The sequence below is a fragment of the Diorhabda carinulata genome, chromosome 9 (assembly GCF_026250575.1).
Source record: "Diorhabda carinulata isolate Delta chromosome 9, icDioCari1.1, whole genome shotgun sequence".
Lineage (NCBI taxonomy): Eukaryota > Metazoa > Arthropoda > Insecta > Coleoptera > Chrysomelidae > Diorhabda > Diorhabda carinulata.
This window is the reverse complement of record NC_079468.1, coordinates 5385194-5397569: the sequence shown is the minus strand read 5'-3', so window position 1 is coordinate 5397569 and position 12376 is coordinate 5385194. Positions and strand designations below refer to the sequence as shown.

Below are 12376 nucleotides of genomic sequence, written 5' to 3'. Positions count from 1 at the left end.
AGAAAAACAAGGGCGCAGATATAGAAGCTCGCACAGGGCGCAGAAAAGGCACTGGTTTGAATTGTCGCAATTTCAAATAAATAAATTTTGTATTTTGCATATAACTTATACAAAATTTCGATGAGACTTCTATTGCGAGACGAAACACGAGACGAGACTTTCCACTTTTTGCGAGACAAGAGGAGATTATTCATTCTCGTCTCGTCCTGTCTCGTGGGAAATGATTAGGCATAAATAGAAAAAATTCTGAAATTGAATTTGATGTTTCGCTAATTAGACTATTAATATAGAATGCTAATTGGATTGTGCGAGTATTTTTAATAATAATTGCAGACATGAAACAATTATAACTAAAGAAGTTGAAAAAATTACTAAACTTGAATTATGTATTTAATATACTGCATATGTTTTCTATATTTCAATTTTTATCAAATTACTTTTATTTCAAAGGTCTTTCTGCTCCGTGTAAACATTTTTTTTAATTTTTTTTCAATAGAAACTAAAAGATTTGCCTTGCAACAAACGTTTAATTTGGATAATTAGAGAAATAAATCCCACATACAGAGAATTAATACACACGATTTCTTCTCAACTTTTTATTATCAAATTGTCGAAAAAATCCCATCACCATAACAACCATCTCCAAATAAAAAACAATTTACCTACAATTACATTATTGGCAACTGCATCATAATCCATAGAAACTATTTGACGCAAGTTGTAAACAAAAACAATTAACCTTGCTGCGACGTACTATATTTACGTTCCATCACGCGGCGCGTACCGTCCTAAGCTGTCGCACAGGTACTGAACAGCATCCGATCACCTGTACCATACCAGTATCGTTAATTACGTTTATCGTCGATAGTAGCGCTAGCTACCAGCGAGATAGTCCTATTCCCGCCTAAGATGAATGTAAAAGTGGGGTCGACACGCCTCGTCATACAAGCATTTGTCTCAAGTTCGGTGTTTTATCCAATGAATTTTGAATGGGGAGGAGATCGACGCCCTGGTGGTATTTTACCAAGGAAATGTTTGGAAAAATCTAAGCGAAGCAATTAAAATTGTGTAACAATGCTTGGAGCAAATTTGAATATATATTTAACATTAGTCGTGCTATGCGACTTCGAGTTTTTAGAAGTTCTTATAAGTTTATTTAACTGTATTTTTTAATTATTATATATGACCGGAAAATATTGAAATGCATTTGAAATATTTGTTAATTTAAAAGTTGGTGGTGTAACTAGACTGACAGAGGAGGCGTCACCAGGTTATGTTGTTTTTGATCTCGGTCTTACAGACAAGTTTTGAAACGAGGGTAGCGAGGGTGGTTCATTTAACGGGCGCTTAGTTATCTCATTGTGTGGCCGCCAGATCGGCGTTGTGATCGAGATACGAATAATAAGCGCATGCTTAATGCAGCTTGATGTTGCCAAATTATGTTAACATAATAATAATAGTTATTATTATTTCTACCCATCAATTTGGGTTATTAAGTAACAAATGCACAAATGATGCTATATTCTTCCTCCTAAATAATGTGAACTCTAGCCTAAGCACCGATCACTCCACTGCAACATCTTTTCGTAATTTTTCTAAGGCATTCGATTGTGTTAATCAAATATTTTAATTAACTACGGTTTAAGGGGGACACCTCTCGCATAGCTCAAGTCATATCTTACCAACAGAAGTCAGCTTGTAAGGGTTGATACAACGATGTCTTCTTGCAAGCCAATAGAATATGGAGTGCACCAAGGCTCAGCACTAGGCCCTATTTTGTTTCTTCTATTTATAAATGACATCAGGGGTAAAATGTGTCTATTTGCAGACAATACTGTTTTCTCTTGGAGCAACCCTGATCTCACAGCACTTCTTAGGACCATGTCTAGTGAACTAATCACTCTTAAATTATGGTGCGATTTCAATCTTCTCTGTCTCAACGTTTCTAAATCTGAAGGTTTATCATATGAAAATACATTTTTTTTTTAGATAACCTAACCACTGAGGTCGTTGAATCTGTAAAATTCTTAGGACTAGTTGAGGACAATTCCTTGAAATGGGAGTTACATATTGTCGCCTTATCTAAAGAGATCAGTTTCCAAAGAACTAAACTTATCTTCTTAACTTAACCTTATTGAGTTGCATCTCCGATGTGCCCTTCCCTTCTGGGGTACGTCTGGTGCCACTCAATTTTAGCGAATCTTCAAACTACAAAAGATTAAAAATTTAAACTCTTCCTTCCTTATTTATCTTTGAATCTATTGACCTAATTCGTAAGCACGGTTCTCAATTTCAGAAAAGTCGTTGCACAGCTATCCACCCAGGAACGTAGAGCACGACCTTTATCTACCTACTCCACGTTCAGATTTAGTTAAGGGCTCAATATTTTACAATGTAAAAAATGCACAATCACTTGCCAATTGAAATCAAATCGATATCATCTTTTCCCGCAATCCGCAATAATTTGTGAGCATAAGTATTTACTGGAAACGACTTCTATTCTAATAATAATTTTTGATTCCGGGCATGCTGCATACTGGTTTAATTTTGCTATGGACTTATATTCTAATTATTACTTATAATTTTTTTACTCGTTGTGGTTTCCTTCTGTATATTGAAATTTTATTGTATTTGTATATTTAAAAAGTTATTTTTATGTTTGTTTTGTAATTTTTACAAGCTTTTGTCTACAAATTGTAACAATTTTTTGCCAATAAATCATTTCTTCATGTAAACTGGAATTATTTGGATTATGAACCGTCGAATTCGATGTTCATAATTTTATGGAAAATAGTCCATGAGGTAAGGAGTTTATATACGAAGCATTAAATTGCAGCGATAAATAGCTTTTGAGAAATTAATTTTTGAAAATGTGTGTCTCTCAGCTTTATGTGAAGCGGCATATAATTCGTTTAAGACGCCATTTTATACTGTATCATGCATGGCATATCCAATGTTGGTAATAATCATTTAAAGGTCGGATTATGTCTTAATTAATGAAATTTTCTCAAGAATACTACTACGGTTACGAAACCATAATTCCACTCAGTTTGATATTTTCATTTTTATTCTACAAATTTGACTAATTGGCCTTTTTCGCACTGTTTATAACCTGAAATTTTGACACACAGTTGGTAACCCTATAGCGTGGCTTTCTCAGTAATAATTTGTTCCTCTTACAATTAAAAAAGTTAGGTTAGGTTGAGTTAAATTAGTTTGGATTAGGTTAGGTTGGATTGTGTTATGTTGAGTTGGGTTCGGCTCGTTTCGATTCGATTAGGTTAAGTTAGGTTGGGTTAGGTTAGATTGTGTTAGGTTAGGTTGGGTTGGATTAGGTTAGATTGGGTTGTGTTAAGTTAGGTTAGGTTAAGTTAAGTCCGCTGATGAAATGTCAATTTGTTGTCCCCCTGGCGTACGCAACTCCCAAGGATTTAGGAAGGAAGAGGGTGGTTTAGTGGGTGAGAGTCCCACACAAACTCACAACATTGCGCCTGCCCGCTATGAGGACGGCATTAGCTTCCACCCGACCTCAGGGCAAAAAAAAAGGTTAAGTTAAGTTACGTTATTATTATTATTTTGTATTTCATTTAAAACCTCGACCAACTATGAAGTTAACGATCCATAAGTACTATGTATGTAGTTTGTACTAATATACATTCAATATAACCTGAGATAAAAATTATTTAAAGAAAGGCTCCCTTTACGAGAAAAGTCTCGCAGTACTTTTCGGGGGAGGGGATACTCCTCGCCGCTTCTTCCAAGGGCGCGGAGAGCTCCTTAATACGTTTAGAATTCATACTGGTCATCACTGATTTACACTCAACACAACTTCACATTTATCCTTTAATTTAAAAATAAAAACGGATGGGCATCGCACCCTCCCTACCTCCCTCGCATCCCCGCCCGCAAATCACAATAAATCGACGGTCCATAATCTAAAGTTTTACCGGCACGGGTTCTTATCAAATCGTTCCATAGAGAAATGATTGTGGTGTTTTTATTATACAGTTTGTTTGGTAAAAGAAGTGACGATGTCACGAAGATCGAGAAGGAATAAATCCGCCAGTATTTACGTTGAAAATTTTTCACATAACATTATCGAAAAAATTCAATTCAACCCATAGATTAGCAATAACAAAATCAGCAAATCAGTTCGGTAATCGTTCCGGTGAATGACAAATACTAACTAAGTATATAAATGCCCACTCCAGTAGTCCAATTCTAAAAAATATCTACCATGTATTTACAATTTCTCATAGCGTGTGAATACAGATCAAGTTCGATGCATAGTTAAAAGTGCTAGAAATTGATGAGTCATTTTTTGTCATGTAGGTAATCTGTCAAATGTCATTGTATAAATAACCTCGAACAGTTCGGACCAGTTCATTCGTAAATTTTCCATGATCGACAGATGGCAGTTGACAAATAGCTTCGTAAATTGTCAATTATATATAAGTTTTAAAACGTTGTCATATCGTAAATTTTTTATGATCGACAGCTGCCAATTGACAGCTAGATTTATAAGTTGTCAATTTTACATAGGTACGTTCTCGACAACTGACAGCTTGGGCTAGATTTTATAAGCGAATAGCTGGAATTTATTTAACAAGCTGGTGATATTCATACTGAACACACTGTTTACACTACCACAACACCGACACTCACAATTACTCATCTCGATAATCAAGTCAATATCTTCAGAGACTGAAGGTCAACTATTAGTTTACATGAAGACGATTACTTGGTTGTCGACACGTCTGACCAGTTTGGTGACGTCGAATTTAGTAAGACACGGCATTCTCTTCCCGAGGAAATACCGCAAACTAACCCAGTTTGGTGTAGTCTCGTCTTTACGAATAAAACTTTGGATAGTTATCTACATTATACTTTAATGTAGCGTCTTCTTAAATGTATAGACTAATTCTGATGTCGAACGCATTAATTAAATCCAACTAAAAATTAAAGCAATAGAATTATTAATAACTATGATCGAATAACACCCCTTTGGACAATTCCGTTGTTTAATTGATGCTACCCTGTACACGCAACATAATATATTTTATGTAATTCGCTTAGGGCCATATATAATTTATCGTTTGGCATTATTTTCGAATACATTTCCTTATTAATAATTGATATGTGATTTCTCCGGACCAGAAGGTCAAAAGGGAGTGTCATCTTAACAAATTCTTCAAGCTACATCAATTTAAATTTCGAAATTGTAAACGGATTTTTATGGATTTTGTTCTACAAGAAAAACTAAAATATGTTGCGTCTTTAGATAAGTTGTCAGAGGCGTAGGAGTAGGTTTTTATATAAATTTTTCTGAAAAGAAATCAGGAATAGTTAAATGTAATGACACATGATCAGTAAGGATCAAATTTAAGTTATCAAGATAGGGTTGAATTGTAACTTATCCTTAGTACGATGTCTCTGATGCTTCATGCTGAGTTATCTCCGTTATCTAAACTTCGTGATATTTCTAAATCTAAATCTTGTATGAGTTTAGGAAATATTAATATTTCTCTAAAGTATTTTGAAAAAGGGGTGATGAATCTAGCCACTTTGTTTATTGTTAATATTGCTACCCAAGCAATGCTGTTTATCTCCAGAGGTATTAAGAATCATATTTTCCTTTTCTTAAACGATACTAACCAATTCTCTTCCACCATAACTCTCTAATTAGAAAAATACTACCCAAATGTACGAAGTGTGGGCATTTCATAAAATATTTCTGTAATTTCACAATATGCTGACATAGATCATTTTCTATATCTAAATTTTTTATTTTAAAGTCTTAAACTCCACGACAGCCCATAAGATTTTCATTCTGGCACACAACTTTTGAAAAAAGAAAGAACTTGTAGCAGCCTTAGATAATTCCCGTTGCTGACCTTCCAAAGTTTATGAAACATGCGGAAAGCTCTGAATGTGAAAGCAGCAAATATTTTCGTGAAAACTAACTCATCAAGAAGCCATATACATGGTTTTCCAAAATCTCCTGTAATATTATAGTACATTAAGCCAAATAATATTCATTAGTGAGAGCAGTAAGCTTTAAATGATTAACCTGTAGCCAGGATTCTAGAAAACATGAGGATTCAAATAGAGTTTTTAGTGCATCTAATAAATTTCATAATATATTGAAAAGCTTTCACAAATTGGTGAATTACCTACTACGAGGAGAATTTGATAAGCCTAGCTTCCAACATGGTCATCTTTTAAACATTGACTCTCTATTTTTGCTCTAGGGAAAATAAAAATTGTTACCCAACTCATCAACGTTGAAAATGTTTTCAAGGGTGAAACTTTTGCTCACTTGCGTTCATCTATACTTCTCAAATAGCTCCCTAATATTTGTTTAGGTGAAATTTAAGGTCCTAAACCAACGTCCATTTGCAAGTTTTTTAGATTGTCTGTGGGGTTGGTTTTTATAGCCCCTACTGTCCATTCAATCTTCTTTTTCATTGCATTTATTATTTGCAGATCTATCTAAATTTTTACATCATATATTTAACAAGCACTGGCAGCAAGAAGAAATATTATTTATAGTCTTTAAATCTTCCAAAGCACTTTGCTTTCTTTTTTATTCTATTCCACAATACAGTGTTGTTGTTCAATTGAGACAATTACAGATTGCTCTTTAGTCTCTTTCTGATAAGACCTCCCCAAAAGAACTGTTCATAAGGACACCCAATTTAACCGAAAAAAAAAATTGTGCTTCGCAAATTTTAGTAGATCGGATTCGATCGTTATCAAAACATTGTAGCATGAATCAATTTTTGACATTATATCATCGAAATTTTAATGAAAAATCAAACATGTTTACAACAATCCAAGGACCAACATATGGCGATTCACGAACTACAACAACAATTAAAAATAGAAAAATTTTTCATTTTGCTCTTACATTATCGGTAAACTGAGAAAATGTAAGAGGTAACAAGAGATAGGTGATCTTACAAGCATATTTCACATATAAATTCACCGTCATTATCGTTGCCTACATCATGAGTCAATTTGATCCCCTGAGAAAACATAATCCATTCTTTTCCATGGTGGTTAGGTTAGGTTAGGTTAGGTTAAGTTAGGTTAGGTTAGGTTAGGTTAGGTTAGGTTAGGTTAGGTTAGGTTAGGTCAACGTCTACTCATATTTGTCGCGAATTCGTCTCTTGAATACTTCGTTATTTAGACTTGAAAACCTTTCACCAAGCTCTTATTGTTATCAATTTCTCTCATTGCAATTTATAATTTCATTTCACTATTCTTGATTATTGAGAAAACCTCTAATTCATCATTAAAAGTGGTTCTCTTTGGATTGTTTTTTTTACCAGTTTTAGGATAGGACAACATTGTTTTCTTCTCTCTGTTACAGAAGATTGTTATTGATTTCCTGCTGGGTTTTTCATTCCAGATTTGGTTATGTCTGTAGCTGCATTACTTTTTTAAATCAATTCTAACAGCGCACCAAGTGGTTCTATGGACATAATCCACTTTTATGGAAACCGTTCATGGCAACAGAAGTAAAGTGTGCCTTTTTTCATTCATCAAGGATGAGTTTCATCGAATTACGCTATATTATATTCTTGTGTCCATAAATATTACCGCAGAAAAGAATATTATATAGATATACAATTTACATCTATTTTACTTATCATTTATTACTTCGGGATATACTTATTGCTTATCACCATTCACAAATTACATTTAATGTGGTAATAATAATAAATAATCGTTCGTAAATATGTAGATTTCAAATGATATATCACAAATATATCTTTCTTGAAGTGACATATTAATTTAAAAATATAATGTAGGAACTTTTGTAATCATTTATAATAGAATATAAAGTATGTAGATACACCGACGCAATAGATCATTTGAAAAATCAAGGTGATCCAGAAATATGTATTTTTGAAACTACTCATAAAACTAGTTTCAGTAAAGACTAATAATAATAAATATGTTAATTATTATTACCGATTTTGATTTGTCTAAAAAAATTTCAATACTGCTACTGCCATCTATGCTGTGTAAACATAACCAATTCTTCTTTCTTACACAGATTGCTACTAATATTACCAATTCTTTTATCTGCAATCTACTAGATGACACTACTAATTAAATATTTTATTAATTTAATTCATTGAATAATTTGATTAATTAATTATTTTTGATTTTAATCAGATATTTTTCGAAGCTCAAAGTTCTACAATGATTAAAATCTTTTTAAAAGTGCAAGATTGCATAGAAATTGTAATGAGAGTTGCTAACCAGTATTGAACGAGGCATTGGATGTTAATATGAGAAGTTTATCGGCATCACAATAATGTCATTTGTCATTTTTAACCAAAAAAAACTCGTTTGAGTAGCGTTGGTTTTTACAAATGAACAATTGTTAAAATATTAATTACTTTTTTCCAATTTTACGAGGCTTTTTGATAAGTCTCCAGTATAAAATTTATTCTAATATTAGTGTTGTTCTAGTATAAATATAAAAGGTTGGTATTTTATGATTTTGTCTGCAAAATGAAGCATTTCTACCGTAATATTTTAGATGGATATTCGACCAAATAATACAATTTATATAAATAATCTCAACGAAAAAGTTAAAAAGGAAGAATTGAAGAAATCTTTATATGCAATTTTTTCTCAATTCGGTCAAATATTGGATATAGTAGCTTTAAAAACTTTAAAAATGAGAGGTCAAGCTTTCGTTATATTTAAAGAAATTCAAAGCTCTACAAACGCTTTAAGATCGATGCAAGGATTTCCTTTCTACGATAAACCAATGGTAAGAAAATTGAATTTTTTATTATAATAAAGCTGTGAATCAACACATTTTTTGAATATTGAATTTGTTTTATTGTGCATTGCACTAGGCACAAATCTCTAATTTCCCTTTTTAGCGTATACAGTATGCCAAACAAGACTCTGACATAATCTGTAAACTCAAAGGAACATATCAAGAAAGGCCGAAAAAAGTTAAACCACCAGTATCTAGAGACGAAGAAGCGCCCAGAAAGAAAAAGAAGAAGGACCCCAACAGAGCACCAGGAGCAGCAAATTCTGAACAACCTCCCAACCAAATTCTTTTCCTTACAAATCTACCTGACGAAACAAGTGAGATGATGTTGTCGATGCTGTTTAACCAGTAAGTACTGTTTTAATTGCATTATATTGTCAGTATTTGTTTACATAAGGCACTTTTACTTAAATAATGACTATTTTGGTATGTTTTTATCTGAAGGACACTCAAAGCTTTGTTGATTCCTTTGTATATAGGTGATAAATATACTAGTTCATTATTATCTTCTTTTTTTCAAATTTTCCAATAATCTTGCTAAAAACATATAAATACCTAAGTTTTGCTAAGATGTAATGGAATATAAAACTGATTGTGATGTGGTGCTCAATGTGAGTATGGCCTCAATACTACAATATGTGTTACCAGTATTCATATTGTACTTATGTAATTGATTAAGCATTACATTTTTAGCAAATTGTCCATTAGTTTGTTATTACGCGTTTTATCAGTTTATTAGAGATATGAGGCTAGAATATTCTTGGAGAACGAGAATATTTTCCTGAGGGTAGAACAAGAATAATTAGAACATTCTTTTTCCTTAAGGATACATAAACAATACATAAATCATACTTGTATTTGACATGTAGTTCATTTATACCAATAAAAAAGATAATAAAATTATACTCACCATATAATATAATAGATATTAAATAAGCTCTTGTAAGACTTGAATACCAGTGAAGGCCCGATTTCTCAGTAATGTGCTGAGAATGAATCTCAGATGTGCACCTTTTTCTTCCATTTTCAATGAAAGATACCAGTCTTTGGGAACGACAGTAAAATATGGAAACAGCACACTGACTTATTTTCAGTGTGCTGGCCATTTCTCGCTGACTCTGGCCTTATCGCAATAGGGTGACCATTTGAGCAGCTTTATCAATTGTTGTATCCATTTTCAGTTAGAATTCTTGTTTATGGTTAACGGAGATGTGTATCAGTTAACATTTGGTGGCTGATTCTAATAAAATTTTCTCTCCTGAAGCACTTTTAACAACTTCTGCTAATTTGTGAATGAATTCTAATCTACTTATTTGCTTTTCTGTTGTTTAATATAATAAAATAATTTTAATTAATTATATATAATATGCTTATATAATTGATTTGTAATTTATTACTTCATTTGAGGAAAATATTGATTTTCAAACAATGTGATGAAATTTTTCGAAAAATAATTATTCCTCATATCATTATTGTGTTTTTCAGAAAACTTCCTTTTATTCCCCATATATATTTCATTTTTTCTAGATTATTACCAAGAATTTTACATCTCTACAATCTATATATAAATTATTTATCATCAATTTCATTTTTCTTAGACCTTTTGATATATATGCTTCTAAATGTTCTTGATTTTAGGTCTCTTCTGTTTTAAAATTATTTATTTTAAAGACCGAAATAAGTCGAAACGTTAATTTTTATCTGTCTTTCAAATTATTAAAAAAAACTAATTTTAAAAAAGAAGAGAAGAGATCAAGAACATTTAGAAGTATTACTTATTATTTGATAACAGAATTAATTGCACCAATTTAAATAGTTTTAAAATAATATATTATTGTGGATATTCATCTAAGATGATTATATGTGATGTTACTGATCATTTATGGTTGGAAAATTTATCAATCAATTTGTTTTAGATTTCCTGGTTTCAAAGAAGTACGACTCGTACCTAATAGACATGATATCGCTTTTGTTGAATTTGAAAATGAGTTACAGTCAGGTGCAGCAAAAGATGCACTTCAAGGATTCAAGATTACACCTACACATGCGATGAAAATATCATTTGCAAAGAAATAATAAGTTGAAAATTTTGTATTACTTCAGTAAACAGTTTTCAATCATTACCGATTTATTTACATGTGTGTACTCTTCCTATTAACTTCTAAATGGGGATTAGTGACGAATCTATGGGGGAGGGAAGCTTTCGGACTAAAGCCAAACCGCAAAACTTCTAAAAATTTCTTGTAAGAATTTTGTAACATTTTATACAAATATAACTAGTTTGAAGCTCGTTAAATAATTCATTCATAGCAAGAATGGCCTAATTCCACTACTACGTCTTGAATTTTATGATATCCGTTAATGATTCAATACTTTGTATAATTACTTAGTTATTTTTACATTGCCTGTAATCAATTAATATAAAGTATTTTAATTTTTCTGCCTATTCCGTTTATCTAGTTTCTTTAAAACAAACACACGCTATTGAAGACACACATACAGTGACTCAGTGGTTTTCCCAGAGCCGGCGGCTCTAATTTCCTCTATTCGCAAACCATTGTCACCCACTTAGTCGATTGTTTCGTGATTGCTAATATTATTTTTGTTTTCTTTGTGAAAAGTACTTTTTGAACGTATTTATTAGGAGCGAAGTTGAACAAAACGTGTTATCATTTATGTTGTGGAAATGTCTAAACGTAAACAGACAAATATTTCATGTTTATTCAAGAACCTATAGAAGTGTAAAAGTGAAGACGTTCACATGCAAGATGGCGCCAAAGCTGGTCCATCGACTAGTCGAGCGTCACTTCAGATGGAACATACTGACCCATGCCAGTCACTTCAGCCTCTGGAAAGCAGACTTATTTATCATCAGTCCGGAAAATCCAATATAACTGATGAAAAAATTTATAACGTTTTAACAAAACCTTGGATTCCAAATAGGTCCTAAATTCTTCCTACTAATATAGAATCTGGTTAAAATCATAAAATTTAATTTTAAACAGTTGAGTAACAATCCATGGAAGTCCTATAGTAAGCATCTGGCTAATTTTTGTGCTCAGAGAGGCTTGCATTAAAAATAAAACACCTCTAAGGAATTTAGAAGTGAAACCTCTTATAAAGTATAAACAAGCCATTCAATTGTTTAAAGATCATAATAAAAATATTTGGGTTCAATCATGTCAGAAACCCCCAGGTTGTATTTATTTGGTCCATTTCATGATCAATTACCAAGGAGACGATGTATATGTCAAATATCACCTTGTTCACCAGGTACTTGAAGACCTTTTCAGTCATAATATTCGTGTTGAGCGACCTTAAAAATCCTCAAAGGTATATGTATTCGGCCAACTTCTAAACGAGTTTCTAGGAGACGACGTAGATGTCGAGCACTCGGGGCACCAGGTACCTAGTAGAATGTTTCTGTCGTGATATTCGGGTTCAATATCAAAACCACCCAGGATGTACAAATTTGGCCCATTTCATAACGAATTTCCAAGGAAATGTACTTCAAAATAAATCCTTTTCACATTTTTCATTTGCCTTTTATTAACTTTATTTAATTAGTAA

At 32.3% G+C, this 12376-nt stretch overlaps 2 protein-coding genes across 2 annotated transcripts in view; one reads left to right on the top strand and one right to left on the bottom strand.

Annotated features, from left to right (window-relative positions):
• Window positions 1–796, bottom strand: part of LOC130897824 (protein embryonic gonad-like) — a 179434-nt gene extending 178638 nt beyond the window's left edge. Inside the window, exon 1 of the mRNA XM_057806743.1 lies at window positions 667–796. Coding sequence (XP_057662726.1) covers window positions 667–699 — 33 coding nt within the window. The 5' untranslated portion in view covers window positions 700–796. The remainder of the gene's footprint in view (window positions 1–666) is intronic.
• A 7525-nt stretch (window positions 797–8321) lies between these two features.
• Window positions 8322–10929, top strand: LOC130897834 (U1 small nuclear ribonucleoprotein A). The gene is made up of 4 exons (XM_057806756.1): window positions 8322–8501; window positions 8558–8794; window positions 8910–9154; window positions 10723–10929. Exons 2-4 carry the CDS (start codon window positions 8558–8560, stop codon window positions 10880–10882), a joined length of 642 nt encoding a protein of 213 aa, XP_057662739.1. The 5' UTR covers window positions 8322–8501; the 3' UTR covers window positions 10883–10929.
• The last annotated feature ends 1447 nt before the right edge of the window (window positions 10930–12376 follow it).

Coding starts and splice junctions, on each gene's coding strand:
- LOC130897834 (XM_057806756.1), top strand. CDS start 8,558: ATGGATATTCGACCAAATAATACAATTTATATAAATAATCTCAACGAA. Junction 8,795..8,909: donor CTTTCTACGATAAACCAATG/GTAAGAAAATTG, acceptor TTCCCTTTTTAG/CGTATACAGTATGCCAAACA. Junction 9,155..10,722: donor TTGTCGATGCTGTTTAACCA/GTAAGTACTGTT, acceptor AATTTGTTTTAG/ATTTCCTGGTTTCAAAGAAG.